Source organism: Hoplias malabaricus, chromosome 15 (genome assembly GCF_029633855.1).
Source record: "Hoplias malabaricus isolate fHopMal1 chromosome 15, fHopMal1.hap1, whole genome shotgun sequence".
NCBI lineage: Eukaryota > Metazoa > Chordata > Actinopteri > Characiformes > Erythrinidae > Hoplias > Hoplias malabaricus.
Window position 1 is genome coordinate 4,217,645 of NC_089814.1, and position 18,117 is coordinate 4,235,761.

The 18,117-nt window shown below is 48.1% G+C and overlaps 1 protein-coding gene across 2 annotated transcripts in view; it reads left to right on the top strand.

Annotated features, from left to right (window-relative positions):
* The window catches only part of LOC136667951 (WD repeat-containing protein 7), a 222,170-nt gene that overhangs the window by 57,819 nt on the left and 146,234 nt on the right, over positions 1-18,117 (top strand). For both annotated transcript variants that reach the window (XM_066645141.1, XM_066645142.1), the window contains exon 14: positions 7,257-7,471. In XM_066645141.1, the coding sequence (XP_066501238.1) occupies positions 7,257-7,471 (215 nt within the window). The remainder of the gene's footprint in view (positions 1-7,256; positions 7,472-18,117) is intronic.

Consider the following 18,117-nt stretch of genomic DNA (forward strand, 5'->3'; position numbering starts at 1 on the left):
CATTTGGCTTGAGTCCCTCCCTGCGCTTGCGCTGGTGCTGGTGCAGTGCTGGTGTGCTTGTTTTTCTCGGCGTCTGGGCTGTGGTCCGGTGTGGGACGAGTTGGGGTGGAACTCTGCAGAGATCGCAGCTCACCTGAGTGTGAAATGAACACACACACACACAGAGAGAGCTTCACACCAGTGATGTGAGCGAGAGCCTGGTGTAGGGAGAGAAATATAAACAAGTGGCTCATGTGCAGCTGCTCCTGCCCATTGTGACGTGTGCTTTGTGAAACGCGTTGGAGTCTTATTAGACTGTGTGTTTGAGGTCCGGTTGAGGGCAGCGGTCTAATAGAGCTGAGGGGGTCTGCAGGGGAGGGCGGTCCGAGCTGCTGATCAATGCACTGATACGTGTAATTATCCTGGACGACCCTCTGGATAAAGCTCAATGTGTTTTGATGTTTATGGATTTTTACATTTAAAACGACTGTGGAGTGTTTGGGCCGAAGGAGGCAGAGGGACAGGTGAGGGTTAACGTAAACACACCACTCACGGCCTTCCTCTAAACACCAGCCCCCTGCCTTTCCTTCACCTTTTTCTTTTATTCTTTTATTTCCTTTTTTTACTTTGTTGTTTTCTTTAATATTTTTCTTTTCTTTTAAAGTTTCCTCTCTGTTTTCACTTTTTAAATTCTCCTTTCTGCTGCTCTTTCTTTTGCGACATTTTTTTATGCTTCTCTACCCCTTTTTTCTTTCTTTCTCTTTCTTTCTCTTTCTTTCTTTCTTTGTTTCTTTCTCTTTCTCTCTCTCTCTTTTTCTCTTTCTCTTTCTTTCTCTCTCTCTTTCTTTCTTTGGCCTACAACATCTCTCTTCCTTGTGCTTCCTCCTCCTTTTTGGTTTGTTTTGTTTCCTGGTCACTTTATTTTTTTCTATTTTTCTTGACAGTCTTAGGGGTTTATTAATCAGGGCGCACTTTATTTGCCTCTGAGTGTGTAATTTGAAGAGAAGAAAACAAACCTCAGTCAAAACTTTAGCCTGGGCCTGTCGTAAAGGGTGAGGCTGGGTCTGGGAATGGGCCTTAGCCTACGGTAGAGGGTGAGGCTGGGTCTGGGAATGGGCCTTAGCCTACGGTAGAGGGTGAGGCTGGGTCTGGGAATGGGCCTTAGCCTACGGTAGAGGGTGGGGCTGGATCTGGGACTGGGCCAGAGCCTACCGTAGAGGGTGGGGCTGGGTCTGGGACTGGGCCAGAGCCTACCGTAGAGGGTGGGGCTGGGTCTGGGACTGGGCCTGAGCCTACTGCAGAGGGTGAGGCTGGGTCTGGGAATGGGCCTTAGCCTACGGTAGAGGGTGGGGCTGGATCTGGGACTGGGCCAGAGCCTACCGTAGAGGGTGGGGCTGGGTCTGGGACTGGGCCAGAGCCTACCGTAGAGGGTGGGGCTGGGTCTGGGACTGGGCCAGAGCCTACTGTAGAGGGTGGGACTGGGTCTGAGCCCTCCAGAGAAGAGCCTGAGCCTACTGCGGGGGGTGGGCCTGGGCCTGGGCCTGTCGTAGAGGGTGAGGCTGGGTCTGGGAATGGGCCTTAGCCTACGGTAGAGGGTGAGGCTGGGTCTGGGAATGGGCCTTAGCCTACGGTAGAGGGTGGGGCTGGATCTGGGACTGGGCCAGAGCCTACCGTAGAGGGTGGGGCTGGGTCTGGGACTGGGCCAGAGCCTACCGTAGAGGGTGGGGCTGGGTCTGGGACTGGGCCAGAGCCTACTGTAGAGGGTGGGGCTGGGTCTGGGACTGGGTCAGAGCCTACTGTAGAGGGTGGGGCTGGGGCTGGGCCTGAGCCTACTGCAGAGGGTAGGGCTGAGGCTGGGACTGGGCCAGAGCCTACCGTAGAGGGTGGGGCTGGGTCTGGGACTGGGCCAGAGCCTACCAGAGAGGGTGGGGCTGGGTCTGGGACTGGGCCAGAGCCTACCGTAGAGGGTGGGGCTGGGTCTGGGACTGGGTCAGAGCCTACTGTAGAGGGTGGGGCTGGGGCTGGGCCTGAGCCTACTGCAGAGGGTCGGGCTGAGGCTGGGACTGGGCCAGAGCCTACCGTAGAGGGTGGGGCTGGGTCTGGGACTGGGTCAGAGCCTACCGTAGAGGGTGGGGCTGGGTCTGGGACTGGGTCAGAGCCTACTGCAGAGGGTAGGGCTGGGACTGGGCCAGAGCCTACCGTAGAGGGTGGGGCTGGGTCTGGGACTGGGTCAGAGCCTACTGTAGAGGGTGGGGCTGGGGCTGGGCCTGAGCCTACTGCAGAGGTTGGGGCTGGGACTGGGCCAGAGCCTACCGTAGAGGGTGGGGCTGGGTCTGGGACTGGGCCAGAGCCTACTGTAGAGGGTGGGTCTGGGACTGGGTCAGAGCCTACTGTAGAGGGTGGGGCTGGGGCTGGGGCTGGGCCTGAGCCTACTGCAGAGGGTAGGGCTGAGGCTGGGACTGGGCCAGAGCCTACCGTAGAGGGTGGGGCTGGGTCTGGGACTGGGCCAGAGCCTACCGTAGAGGGTGGGGCTGGGTCTGGGGCTGGGTCTGGGACTGGGTCAGAGCCTACTGTAGAGGGTGGGGCTGGGGCTGGGCCTGAGCCTACTGCAGAGGGTAGGGCTGGGACTGGGCCAGAGCCTACCGTAGAGGGTGGGGCTGGGTCTGGGACTGGGTCAGAGCCTACTGCAGAGGGTAGGGCTGAGGCTGGGACTGGGCCAGAGCCTACCGTAGAGGGTGGGGCTGGGTCTGGGACTGGGTCAGAGCCTACTGTAGAGGGTGGGGCTGGGGCTGGGCCTGAGCCTACTGCAGAGGGTAGGGCTGAGGCTGGACCAAGCAGTGCAGGGAAAAGAAAGACAAGTCACAGAACTGTTAGTGCAGGGGAGAACCCTACATCAGTTGCAAATGCTGACGTTAGTTCTGGCAGTAGTTTGGTGGTCTCTGGGTCTGCTGCGTTGCCTGATGACGTTGCGGCTAAAGATCAGGGACATGAGGAACCTAAAGCTGCTGCTAGTTTAGTTGTGGAAGGGGAGGCTATGGAAACAGACTCAGTATCTGCGGAGGCTGTGTTCAGAGTGCAGTCAGGAAAAAGGAAAATGAGGAGGGCTAAGGCAGGTGTTAAAAAGGGGAAAGTACGGGATGTGGAGGACTCTGGGTCTGTGACTGGTTCTGCTCTGGATGACTCTGATGGTGATCTACCAGAAGCTTCGAGTCAAAGGAGTAGAAGAAGTGTCTATGCGTTTAACAAGATTTTCTGCATAAGACCAAAAATATGAAAGGGGTTGTTGTGGAAGAGTACTTTCCCGATCGTAAACTGTTCATTGACTCGGTACAGACTTTTATGAGAGGGGATAGCGAAGATAAATTTACGGCACAGGAAATATACAGACTTAAGAAACTGGTTGCTGCTTGTCCTTAACCTTCTCCCTCTTTTAATGAGTAGAGTTAAGATCGGCTCTCTGAACCTGAATGGGGCACGGGACGTACAGAAAAGAGCTCTGTTATTTGAACTGATTAAACAGAAGGGCATGGATATTGTGCTTGTCCAAGAGACGCACAGTGACGGCGCTAATGAAGTTGACTGGAAGAAGGAATGGGAAGGGGAGGTTTATTTTAGCCACATGAGCTCGACCAGAGGTGGGGTGGCCGTTCTTTTTGCCAAGCGTTTCTTGCCGGTCTCGTGTGAGGTTGAGCAGGTGATGGCAGGGAGGTGTATGGTTGTACGTGCTCAGTTTGAGCGGTTTAAGTTTGCCGTTTTTAATATTTATGCTCCCACTTCTGGAGCTGAGAGGGTGGTTTTTCTTAACACAGTTAACACAGCTTTAAAATCACTTAATTGTGATGACTATCTGATCATGGGGGGTGATTTTAACTGCACTGAGGATGATAATACGGACAGGAATCACACCGAACCTCACGCTGCATCTCAGCGCGCTCTTAGAGAGCTATTGTCTGCTCATGATTTGCTTGACGTGTGGAGAGCTTTTAACGATAAAGTTCGACAGTATACATGGGCCCATGTGAGGGACGGTTATGTGGCGCTGGCCAGACTAGATCGGTTTTACTGCTTTAAACATCATCTTAATATATTTAAAGGGTGTGGGATTACGCCGGTCCATTTTTCAGACCACAGTTTGGTTTTGTGTTCGTTTTTTTATTGCAAACCTTAAGCCTAAAAGTGCTTACTGGCATTTTAACACCTCCCTGTTGTCAGATATGAATTTTAAAAAAGCTTTTACTGTTTTTTGGACTAGTTTTAGAACCCAAAAACAATTCTTTCATAATCTGCGAGGGTGGTGGGATTATGGGAAAGTAGAAATTAAGCAGCTCTGCCAGCAGTATACTCTCAATGTTTCGCGGCATATTACTCGGGCTATAAAAAAATTAGAAAGTGAAATTTTAGAAATTCAAAGGCAGATGAACTGCACTGGAGACCGGGATCATGCCCGGGTTCTGAAATCTAAAAGGGATGCTCTTGGCGATCTCCTGGGTGTCAGGGCACAGGGGGCTCTGGTTCGCTCTCGGTTCCAGAATCTATCACAGATGGATGCCCCATCAAAATTCTTTTTCAGTCTGGAAAGGAAGAATGGTCAGTGCCGGTTTATGCACTCCCTGCGTGCTGAAGATGGACAGGAGCTGACTGAACCCACTGAGATCCGTAAGCGGGCTGTACGTTTTTATGCTGAGCTGTACGAGAGTGAGCGTAGAGACGATGGGGAACTGGCGGCAGGTTTTTATGAAAGACTACAAAAGATCTCTACATGCTCTAGTGACAAACTGGAACGACCACTGGGAGAGCAGGAGCTTCATGCTTCTTTGCAGGGCATGAAGGGTGGTACTGCCCCTGGTATTGATGGTCTACCGGTGGAGTTTTATAAGGCCTTTTGGACGGAGGTGGGTTCGGATCTGCTGGCAGTTCTCAATGAGAGCTTGGCTGATGGTCTCTTGCCCCTAAGCTGCAGGAGGGCGGTGATCACCCTGCTGCCTAAGAAGGGTGACTTGCAGGACATTAAAAACTGGCGACCAGTGAGTCTTCTTTGCACGGACCTTAAAATTTTCTCCAAAGCTTTGGCTACCAGACTGAGGGATGTGATGGGGCAGGTAATCCATCAGGACCAGACCTACTGTGTGCCTGGCAGGTCTATACATGATAATGTATTTTTAATTAGAGATATTTTAACTGTTTTCAGAACTCAAGGGCTTGATGTCGGTCTCATATCTGTGGCGTACACTAGAATTATTGGGTTTTGGGCCGTCTTTTATCAAAATGATACGAGTACTATATAGAAACATTGAGAGTGTGCTAAAAATTAACGGCAGATTGAGTGCTCCTTTTGGGGTCTGTCGGGGCATACGTCAGGGTTGTGCCTTGTCAGGAATGTTATACTCCCTGGCCATTGAGCCTCTGCTAAACAAGCTTCGATCTGAAATTGAAGGCATAGCGCTGGGACAGTTTAGATATCAGTTGTCGGCATACGCAGACGATGTGATGGTAATGGTAAGGGGGCAGAAAGACATCGGAAAACTTGTTTCTATTGTTCATGATTTTGGAGTAATTTCAGCTGCGAGGGTGAATTGGAACAAAAGCGAAGCTCTTGCAGTAGGACAGTGGACCGGGGGGCTGCCTTCTTTACCGGGTAATTTAGTCTGGAAAAGAGGGGGGATAAAATATCTTGGGGTTTTTATTGGGGATGACACTGTGCAGCAGAAAAACTGGGACGGTGTGATCGAGAAACTGATGGGTCGGCTGTCGAGGTGGAAATGGATTCATGGACAACTATCTTTCAGGGGGAGGGTGTTGGTAATCAACAAACTGGGGGCATCAGTGTTGTGGCACCGGTTGTCCAGTGTGGATCCTCCTGTTGGCTTATTGTCGCGGATACAAGCGCTCCTCGTGGACTTTTTCTGGGACAGGCTCCATTGGGTTCCACAAGGTGTCCTTTACCTTCCCAGACAGGAAGGAGGGCCTCTTACCTCAGGGCCTGGATTACCTCTTTTTTATCGGGGGCTTTTTAAAATGTGGGGACTTTTTAAGAAGCACAGACCGGAGACTACTGCCTCGCTTTTTTGGCTGTTGGAAGAGCCGATAGTAAAAGGGGCTCGGTTGGACGTGTCTGGAGATGGTGTACCGGGCCTTGCTTTAATGCTCAGTAACTCTGGAACAGTGACATTGCGGGACCTGGTGGGTGTGTTAGGGCCAGGCTTAAAGGACATCCAGAATGTTGCCTCTGTACTGGGGCTGAGGTCCCTCCGTCAAGCTGAAACCATTGCTAACTTGTGGAAGGACAGGCTGTCTTTGGAGGAACTGTCATTGTTGGAAAAGTACAGTACTGGGAGTATAATGCCCAACAAGGGGGACCTTTTCCCACGTACTGCTCTTACTCCTGATTTAGATGGAGCATCGGGCCCTTTGTTAGAGCTCTCGGGCCTGCAGGACGTGGACCTTCACACTGTGTCAGGCCGTGTTTTATATGAATGCTGTGTTAAATTGTTGAATAAAACAGTACTGAATGGACGGCCTGACACGGTGTGGAGGGACAAGCTGGGGGTAGGGACGGAAAGGCAGCCTGTCTGGAGGGTTTTATATAAACAACCCCTAACTAAGAGGTCTGGAGATCTCCAGTGGAGGATCTTACATGGGGTCATAGCAGTGAAATCTTTTGTGTCTGTGATAAATCCAGAAGTCAGTGATGGCTGTGCTTTTTGTGGACTCAGAGAGACCATCTTTCACTGTTTTTTAGACTGTTCAAGGCTTAAGTCCCTTTTTCTCACACTTGAGTTTTTATTTTTGAAATGTGGGGAAAGTTTGAACTTTTTGTGCTTTTATTTTTGGGGCTGGTTATCGACAAAAAGACCGTGTTAAGTGGCAGCTGCTTAATTTCATAGTGGGTCAGGCAAAACTGGCGATATACAACTCCAGGAGAAATAAAATGGAGGACAGATCTGGTCAGGAGGTTTTACCTCTGTTCTTGTCCCTGGTAAAGTCCAGAATTGTCTTTGAGTTTGGTTTTTACAAAACTCTGAATAATATTGAAGGTTTTGAGCTGGAATGGTGTTGTAATGATCTCCTGTGCAGGGTTGAGGAGGGAGAGCTGATCTTCACAAGCCCTTTGAGCTGAATGCTTTAATTGATAATGTGTTTATGTCTGTGATGTCGTACTGTGTTTGTTTACTGATTTATGTGTTTATGGATGGTTGAATAAATGTTATGTTCAAAACAATCAAAAAAAAAAAATCTCTCTCTCTCTCTCTCTCTCTCTCTCTCTCTCTCTCTCTCAGGAGCTCTGGACAGGTGTGTGATGGGTATAACGGCGGTGGAGATATTGAACGCGTGTGACGAGGCGGTCCCTGCAGCTGTGGACGCTCTGAATCACCCAGCAGTGAATCTGAAGCAGGCCATGACCCGCCGCAGCCTCGCGGCTCTGAAGAACATGGCTCAACACAAACTGCAGACCCTCGCCACCAACCTGCTTGCTGCAGACAACGCAGACAAGGTCAGATACTACTGCGGTAGAGCAGCATTTTTAGGCGAGATGTTTACCCTCAGAACCGAGCGTGTTCGTCCACCTCAGGTCAACAGCCACGTTTCTGACCTGACGTACGATAAACATGTTCATGCAGCGTCTCACTTCACTCTGAGAGGTCGACAGTTTGATTATGTGTACTTTTTTTGGAACTGTGCGTGTGCGCGTGTGAGCTGTTAAACACCAATCCACACTTCCCTTAGGGCCACGGTGGTGATTATAGAAAATTGTCAGCTTGTTTGTCGAGTAAAAGCAGGGGATGGAGAGGAACGAGTGTACAAACGGAGGGATGGTGGACAGATGAAAAATGCATGGTCTCCAGGGTTTTGCTTTTGTTCAGTCTGAACACACACACACACACACACACACACACACACAGAACATAAAATATAGACATTACCAAAAGTCCACACAGACAAAGAGAGAATGGGATGAGGAGCCGAATTAAGAATGAATGAATGAATGAATGGAACGAGACTGAAAGAGCTGTAACATGAATGTCATAAAATCTATGAAGTGATTCAGTGCAGAGAAATGGAGGACCTGAGGCAGCGATGTGTGAAAATACACCATCACAACACACTGAGCAGAATCATGCTGTTATTGGAGCCGAGGATAATCACAGCCTTCACGCAGAGATCCGAGAGTGAGTGTAAAAGAGAGAATAATAGCCCTCCACCCAGTTACCACAAAAACGACGAGTGCGACTGAATTACTGTCGTCTCCGTACGCTCTGGACACTCTTGGAAATCCACAGTCCGTTAATCATAAAGCCCAGTCCACGGTTTAGTTCAAACCTGGCAACAGTGGACTGACGGCAGGAAGAACAGCGTAGATCGGTCTCCCAGAGTTGAACGAATAGAACTATTCAATTTTCAGATGATGTTTCCTTTGTAAAACATCCGTAGTCACAACGCAGCTTTACAGGAATCCAGAATACTCCCAGAGCAAGAAGACAGACCCCAGCGGGGACCAGAGAACTCCCACTGAGCAAGAGGACCTCCAAAGAACATGGGGAAGATGAACACGGGAGGAGCAACCTCATTCATTCATTCATTCATTCATTCATTCATTGTCTGTAACCCTTATCCAGTTCAGGGCAGCGGTGGGTCCAGAGCCTACCTGGAATCACTGAACGCAATGCAGGAACACACCCTGGAGGGGGCCCCAGTCCTTTACAGGGCGACACACACTCACACATTCACTCACACACTAACACCTATGAACCCTTTTTTTTTTTTTTTTTTTTGAGCTGCCTATCCGCCTTCCAACGTGTGTTTTTGGACCGTGGGAGGAACCCGGAGCCTGGAGATTGCAGGTTCTGGGCGGCTCCCTGAGGGGAGGAGTTGGAGATGAATAATAAGAAGGGAGAAAACTGGGCAAACTTGTGATGAACAGAAAAAGAAAGATGAACTGGAATCTCATGGAGATGGCGTGAGATTGCCTCTTCCAGTGTTGCGACAACAGGGCTGAATGTGTGCCTCTTCAACAGCCCCAGGTGCCTTTAAGCTTCTGGGCGCTAGTGTAGGTGTTTACAGCCCGGACTGAATGCCGTAAAGAAAGGAGAGTGCTTTTAACAGACCGCGCACTGCCTTTCTTTCTCCCTCTGAAAGAATAAATAACTGAGATGTGTGAAATGATAACGTTCGCCATCAGAGCGGCACTTGAGCACAATTCCACCCTGACTCCTGCTGTGATTTCTGACCATCACTGTCCTGTGTGTGTGTGTGTGTGTGTGTGTGTGTGTGTGTGTGTGTGTGAGCCCTTGCTCTAATGCCCTATCATTCCCTCTGACAATATAATACTGCAGTGTGTGATTCTGGTGCTCGTCTCTCAGGGCTGAAGCCTCCATTACTCCCCCACAGCAGCCAGCCCCCCGGTCCCCAGCCGACCGGCTTAATGACACATAATCACCATCAAACGCTCCACAATCACACACCCCTCTCTCTCTCTCTCTCTCTCTCTCTCTCTCTCTCTCTCTCTCTCTCTCTCTCTCATGCTTTCTTACTCTCCAGCTCTCTTTGTCCATCTCCTTCTCTCTCAGTTCAATTTTCATTTTCCCTCCAGTTCAATCTTTATTGGCGTGACCACACTTAAAGCATCATTACAACAGCAAGAGCCAACAGTTAGACATCGAAGTACTGTTAGGGGGCGTAGATATTTGGAGTTTGGTTACTGTTTGGTCCGAAACAAGCCAGAAAAAAAAAAACCTACCTACCTGCATTTTACTCCTGGTTCTCTGAGCCTCCACACCTCCATATTTACAATTCAGCATTTACAACACCTTTAAATAAGAGCTGTTCATGAGGCAGTGCGGTGTTACCATCTCCTCCCTGCTGAAAGAGTAGAGCCCTGAGCCAGACCTCACCTCATCAAGAGAGTGGATAAACGTGAGTCTGGTCATGAACTTAAACCAGTGCCGTCAGCATCAGGTGTTAAATCTTGCCCTACATCTCCTGTTGCTGATGATCCCAGTCCACCATCTCCCACCACCTCCTCCTCCAGTCAGTAACCATGTCACCTTATTACTCAAAGACAGTTCAGTGTTTATAGCCGTGAAGTGATATACTGTGTGTGTGTGTTTGTCTGGAGTTTTTAAACCCTGTGAGACACTCCTCCCTCGTTGGTCCACCTTGTAGATGTAGAGTCAGAGACAGTAGCTCATCTGTCGCTGCACAGTGTGTGTCGCTCGTCCTCTAGTCCTTCATCAGTGACACAGGACGCTGTCGGCTGGATGTTTTTGGTCGGTGGACTGTTCTCGGTCCAGACACTGAGGGGTTTAAAAACTCCAGCAGCACTGCTGTGTCTGATCCACTCTACACCAGCACAACACACACTAACACACCACCACCACGTCAGTGTCACTGCAGCGCTGAGAATGATCCACCACCACATCACACCTGCTCTGTGGGTGTCCTGAGCGCTGAGGAACAGGGGGAGAGGGCTCTGACAAAAGTGTGCAGAGCAATATGTTATAAATTGTAGTCTGTGACTGTAGAACTACAAGTTGCTCCTGTGGGGTCAGTGGAGCTGATAAAATGGACTGTGAGTGGAAGTGAAAGGTTGTTGTTCCAAATCCAGTGATCGTTCATGGTTAAGATACGTAAATAATTGCAAAAAACATTAAAAATAAAACAAAACAAATATACGGACGTATGCTGTATATGTGGTGAGCAAACCCTCAGAAAGAGATTTCCTTGTATTGTATTTTGAGTATTTTTGCTGAAGTTAGTGTTTCTGCTGTTTGGAAGCTCAGTGCGGTCGATACGCTAACAGATAATTAGCACCTTGGAGTAGCCGATACCGACATCATCCATCCATCCATCCATTATCTGTATCCCTTATCCACTTCAGGGTCGCGGTGGGTCCAGAGCCTACCTGGAATCACTGGGTGCAAGGCAGGAACACACCCTGGAGGGGGTGCCAGTCCTTCACAGGGCAACACACACACTCACACACATTCACTCACCTACGGACGCGTTTGAGTCTCCGATCCACCTACCAACGTGTGTGTTTTTAGAGCGTGGAAGGAAACCGGAGCACCTGAAGGAAACCCACGCGGAAACAGAAAACACACCACACTCCTGACAGACAGTCACCCGAAGGAAACCCACGCAGACACAGAGAGAACACACCACACTCCTCACAGACAGTCACCCGGAGGAAACCCACGCAGACACAGAGAGAACATACCACACTCCTCACAGACAGTCACCCAGAGGAAACCCACACAGACACAGGGAGAACACACCACACTCCTCACAGACAGTCACCCGGAGGAAGCCCACGCAGACACAGAGAGAACACACCACACTCCTCACAGACAGTCACCCGGAGGAAACCCACGCAGACACAGGGAGAACACACCACACTCCTCACAGACAGTCACCCGGAGGAAACCCACGCGGACACAGGGAGAACACACCACACTCCTCACAGACAGTCACCCGGCGGAAACCCACGCGGACACAGAGAGAACACACCACACTCCTCACAGACAGTCACCCGGAGGAAACCCACGCAGACACAGGGAGAACACACCACACTCCTCACAGACAGTCACCCGGAGGAAACCCACGCAGACACAGGGAGAACACACCACACTCCTCACAGACAGTCACCCGGAGGAAACCCACGCAGACACAGAGAGAACACACCACACTCCTCACAGACAGTCACCCGAACGGGACTCGGACCCACAACCTCCAGGACCCTGCAACATGACCTGCTGCACCACCGTGACACCCAATACCGACATCAATAACCGATAATTTAATCTTTTTGTTAATAAAGCAAATTCAATCCACATCGGCAAATAATATATCGACCACCGTACCATACACAGTGCTTTTCTGTTTATCCAGTTTTGTTCCCAGTTATTCCCATGATCCTTCCCGGTCTGAGGCGCAGTATTAATCCCAGACTCATTCACAGTATTAGTCCACAGTAGTTGCCTTTTTTTTAGCAGATGTGGTTAATTCAGAATAAACCTGTGTCTCTGCAGCGAGGGACGTCTGTTCATCAGTGAAGGGCTGGGTTTACTGCTTTACCTCCTCTTTATAGTTTCTGTGAGTTCATTCATTCATTCATTCACTTCTGTCCTCCTTCCTGGTGTCCAATTTCCCTTTCTGTTTTCCTCCCTTCTTTCCTGTCCCTCCTCTATTTCCCTCACTCTCTTCCTCTTCCCCCCCCCCTCTCTCCTTTTTTAAATCCCTAGTAACATGTCTTTATCTTTTCCTGATTCCCTGTCTTTGTCTCTACCTCCCTCCTCCCCCTCTTTCCCTTCCTTCATACCTTTCTCATTAAGCCCTTTCTGTTTACATGCTGCTATAATAATAATTCGTTTCTTTTATAGAGCCTTTCACACACTGAAGGATGCTTTAAAACAGCAGGGAGCCGCTGTGTGAGAATGAGTGATCAGTAATATATTAGTGAATGGAGAGAGAGAGGTCACTGGGCACTGCAGTGTTTTCCTGTAAACCTCAGCTGGGGAAATTAATGTAAAGTAATGTGTAATTTTACATGCAACGGACCTCGGGTCTCAGATGAATCCTGCTCTGTTTTTCTTGGTGTTTTGGCTGCAGTTACAACTCGTGATCTCTAGAGGGCAGTGTGTCTCCATCACACCCCCTCAAACACTCACAGTCACACTTTGGGGTGTGTGTGTGTGTGTGTGTTTTGAGGCTGCAATTAGTTGATGCCTGTCAGCTCTGTACATCTCACATCCTCAAGGTCTGAAGCCCCCCTCACTCCCCTCCCGGACCTATAAACCTGGGCCAGCTGTAGTAGCTGTGTGTGTGTGAGATGACATGCTGCTTCCTTTGTGCGTCTCCCTCTGACCCTGGGCCCGTTTGTGTCACTGGACCAGGTGTCCAGGCTTATGGGCAGGTGGGCTGTCAGCACAGTTTCTAAATCAGCTTTAAACCCAGTTCAGAGATGTACACACCCTTCTGCTCAGATCCTAGCAGCAGCACTTTTACCTCCTGGAGATGAGACGTATTTCAGCCTGAGGTTAATGTTTCCACTTTGATTGTAGGTGCTGCCTTAAATTTATATTTGTGCTCATATACATGTACATTAATGTTCAGTCTCGTATTCCTCAGCGTTCTTAAACAGGTGTGTGTGTGTGTGAGTGTCTACAGACGACAGAGAGACACGAGATGGAAGGGTTTGTGTTTGTGAACCTGTATTTACATGTGTCACAGTGGTAACTGGTGGTATTACAAGCTTTATGAAAAAGGTCCACACACCCCTGGTCGTGTTATTGATTTGCTCCACATTCTCTACAGGGAACTGTATTAAACATTGAATTGTGGATGCAAATTTAGGCCACAGCTCCTTTTTGTTACTTTAAGAGGGGTTTTCCTGCTTCAAAATGAGCTGGAGGTGGTACCACCCTGATCATGTGCACACACACTTACGTAGACCATGCCTTCAGCTGGCTCCAGGAAACACAGCTGTAAAACTGCATTCTCTAGAGCTGGGAGATACCTGCAAAAATGTGATCGCGATACGTTTTTCTGTATTGATAGATCTCTGTATTTATCACAATATATAATATGCATATGCACCTTGCTCAGATTCATAAGGAAATTTCACCGGGAAAATAACATTCTCTTACCACAAAAGGTAGTAAAATCTGTCTTGTGTCAGGAAAACCCCGCTACACAAGGCGTCTAATAGGCGTCTTGCCTGTGACGTAGATGGTGGACAACAACTCTAGAAGCTGCACTTAATTTAATGCAAAATGAGGAAAAGGTGTGTTGTTTTTGGCTGCAATCATTCAATGTACAGTGGGACATCTGTGCACAAATGGCCCAAAGATCCCAAAATATCCAGAAAATGGACTAAATTTGTCCACTTTAAACGGGCACTTTGGAAAGGACCATCCGCTCACTCCGTTATCTGTAGCTCATTTCACTGGCGCTTTTCCAACAATATGGGCATGTAAGGACACCAACGAAAGGTGTTCAAGAGCCTCTGTAACATGGAGGTAAACAGGGTAAGGACACTCACTTCGCCTGTTTTAGTTGGTGTTAGTTAACGTTAGCTTGACTCGCTAAACTCGGTGGCTCAGATTATACTCGGCTACGTAGCTGCATTACGGAGGTTTATAGTGTCGGATGAATTCGAGTTCGACTTCGATCACATTTACAAGAATAACGGTACCTCTACATTTGAGTTTAGCTTATTGCTAGGCTATTGTCATGAATAATGTTGGTTATTTAGCTAGATACTGTCATAACAGTCAGTCATAACGGTGTTTTACCGCGGCGTTGTTCAGCTGTTGTCCACCAGTGACGTCACGGTCGCGTTCAAGAATTTCCGTAGCGAGCTCGGGTTTTTCCCTCAATTTAATAAAATTGTCAGTTTTAAAGCAAATAAAGCTGCTATTTTCATTTTAATTCATACTTATATCTGTCAGTAACTACAATAATGTGAAATATTCATGGAGGTCCATTCAGTGGTGCTTCATTCATTCATTCATTCGTTCATTCATGTAACTGTTATCCAGTTCAGGCTCCAACCCAGAATCACTTAGTGGAAGGTGGAAAAAGTTCAGCTCTTGGGAGTTTTTAATTTTGAAAGTGTAAAATTTGCAAACAGAGAAAATAGTTTTGTTTGAGGAAATCCATGTCAGGAAAAGAACAGTGCTGTCACAAACAGGAACACATCTCCCAGGAGGAAAAACCCAGTGGGGAGAAGGTTTCTGCGCTTGTGTTCTGACAGGGGGCGCCAAACCAGACAAAATTCACCCCAAACACAGAGGGAAGAGTAGACTACACCATATCTAATATATATTTAATACATGCACACAAGCCCTTGAACTAAACCCACTATAGTCTTGTTTACACTCTCAGGTTCATGGGTCGCCTGGTCATTTACGCTAGTACCATGAGTACACTCTGCGCCTGATAGCGTGAAGCTGGCTCTGTAACCGGGAATAGAAACGAAGGTTTATTGAGCTCTATTACCCAAAGCTTATCATCGTTATCGAGCTAAAATTTATCACGAAACAGATCGATATTTTTTTATCGTCCAGCCCTGCCTGCTGGTGTTTGATTCTCATCTCCACTCTGCGTCTATAAGTGTCCTTGGGATAAACATGGAGAAGGGCGTCTGCCAAGTGCCGTAAATAGACAATCACATCCTTGAGGCCTGATGCCCCCACCTCCCCTTCAGGGCCTGTAAATCTAGACCCGCTGTGGGTGTGTGTCTGTTGGTGTTGGGTGTAAAGACATGGAGGTTCCTGTGGAAAATCTGCTCTTAGTTGTTTATATAATGGCACTTGCCTGTTTCAAGGTGTTTTACCCTCAGGTGAATCAGGTTCTGGTTCTGGAAGCGGGTTCTTGTTTAGTGGCTGTTCTCTCGTGGTTCAGAGCGAGTCGAGTAGGGACTAAACCGTGGCGTGTAAACCTTGCAGAGCGCCGATTGTCCAGAGAGAGTCGTCACTCTACGCCACGCAACGCAGACGACCAGCACCAACTCTACTGATCTGAACTGAACTAATGAAGGAGCTGTATTCAATCAAAATCAACAGTCCAGTAGAGTTGGATTGTGTAGGTACCGTGCAGTGGGAAAAACCCTAAGTTGTAGTGACTAACAGCGTGCGCCAAATTTAAATACAAACGTATAGAATTTGCTGTCCAACAGACTAGTGTTTGATTCCCAGCTCAGGGAGGAAAACCATATCAACAAACCTCCTTGGGCAAGACTCTCAAGATCAGCCATCGGCAAACCACCACCGTTCGTAAACATTAACGTAAACGTCAGCAGTGGCCTTGTGTGGTTGTTGTTCTGATAGATTTCCCTCTGTTTATTTTTGGGCAGATCACGTATAAAGGGCTGTTTCAGAGCAAGGGATGATTCTGAGGGTTAAAGTAGTGACACCTTGAACAATGAATGGTTTTTAACAAGTCAGCGGGGGGCAGGGGTAGAGGAAATTGAATGAAATTAGCCACGTGCCTCTTTATTCTTTTCTTTTTCCCTCCTTCCTTGCTTTCTCTTTTTTCATTTCTGTTTCTTTTTTTTCTTGTGGGGGTGTGTGTGTGTGTGTGTGTGTGTGTGTGTGTGTGTGTGTGTGTGATCACTCAGGCGAACTCTTACGTTCATTGAGGCGAACCGCTGCTGAGTTTCGGGACAAAGCCTCTCCAGTGTGCGCTAATTGTTAGCAATAGACGTTACTGTGAAACCAATTGAACGATCAGGGCCAGATGCAGAGTGGACAGAAAAGGGAGGGAGGGGAGGGGTAGAGGAAGAGAGGGAGGCAGGGGGTAAGGTGGGAAGGGGTGGCGGAACAGAGGAATAAACCGTGGCCTGAAGGCCAAACACTGATTGAACAGGTTTCTTGGTTGTGTAGTTTGTGGAAGATTAATACACTAAAAGCAAACAATAATAACAGCAGGCGTTCAGCAGGTGGCAGATTCATCTTTACAAATGTATCTATAAAACTGCAATTCAAATAACTTTAAAGGAACAGTAGGTAATTTTTTTTCTTAAAATTACAGCTTCAAAATCATTGTGATGCTCCACTGAGATGCAATAGGGAGAATAGTGTCTCTCTACTTGCTACTCTGGGCTCAGCTTGGCGGAAACAGCACTATGTAACAAACAGAGAAGGGTAGGAAACCACCACCCCAATCCCTCCCCCTCCCTTTTGATTTCAGGACCGGAGCAAAAATACCAAATCTGGTGTTAATTTACATTATGTAATATTTGTAACTTAAAATCACAGCTTCAAAATCAGCTCCGCTGTTCTGTAATAGGGGGAATAGAGCCTCTGTCTTTGCTAATCCTGGCTCAGCACTGCAGAAACTGCACAATGTAGCTTTTGGTGGAGAGTAGGAGACCACACTCCCCTTAGAGAGAAGTACAATGCTGTCAAATGAACACTGGGGGAGTCCCACAATCAATAAAACTCACATCTTACCTAGTGTTCCTTTAAAAATAGCAAGTGTTTGTAATACATACATCTAACATGTTCTTTCATTTCCCCATCAGAGCGTCCCTTTAATGATAATGCTGCTCAAAGGGCTGTGTATAACTGAGTACAACTCGGATACAGGGCAGCATTGCTGCAGGTCGTGGCGCTGTCTCACAGCTCCAGAGTTCTGAGTGGGGTCACTGTCTGTGTAGAGTGTGGAGTTTTCTCTGTGTCCGTGTGGGTTTCCTCCAGAGTCCTCCCCTTTATGTGGATGGTGGATTGACTGTGTGACATAGTCCCTCACACCTGGGGATGATTTCTCACACACACACACACACACCCTACGAGGGTCAGAGGATCAAACCAATGCTTTAATGGCGTTTAAAAAGTTGTCGCTGGCGGTTTATTGTGTATTACTGTGAGTATATTACGGCACGTTTGTAACGTATGTAGACTATGCTTCTTTAAATGGTCTTTTAGTATGATTTATTAAAATGTTCCCATGGATCTGCAATTGTAAAATCACAGTGAAATCACTTCTAAAAATATGCATAACCTTCTTCGGCGGCGACTCTGTTCTGATCTGCGTCAGAGCCGGCCGCTGTAGTCTCAGACATCCTCCTGGGTACTTAAAATGGAGAGCAGGTGCTTCGACCATTGAATTAACATTGAATAGCAATTAGCAAGGCAGCAATTTAATACGGTCGCGGGTTTAAAAACGAGACAAGGCGGAATGAATGCTTAAGGGGGTAATGAGCATTAGAGATTATTGCGTAGAGCGTGGAATAAGTAGATTAGCATGCACGGAAGAGAACTTTGGGCCAATGTCTACAGAGAACTATCAGGGACCTTTCTGCCGGGAGACGTCTGTCTTAGTGAAGTCGTCGGAGCTGCACACACACGCTGTGATCGTTGCCGTATTTCAGCTTTAATTTAGGGCCTCTGGGTTAGCCACTATATTGTTTAGGTGTTTCTGGCCCCTGAAACCGAAGACTTCTGTGAGTGTGTGCAGAGAGAGGCTCTGACAGATCACATGATATTAATTAATGAAATAATGTAAGAGGTCTAATGAAAAGAATGTCAGTTAAAATATTTTGGAATTGTTTAACACTGCACTTTCATCCCTCTCACAAATCATTTGTTCAATGGATGTTCACACTGTGTGCATCTGAAGCCCACCAACCCACACACT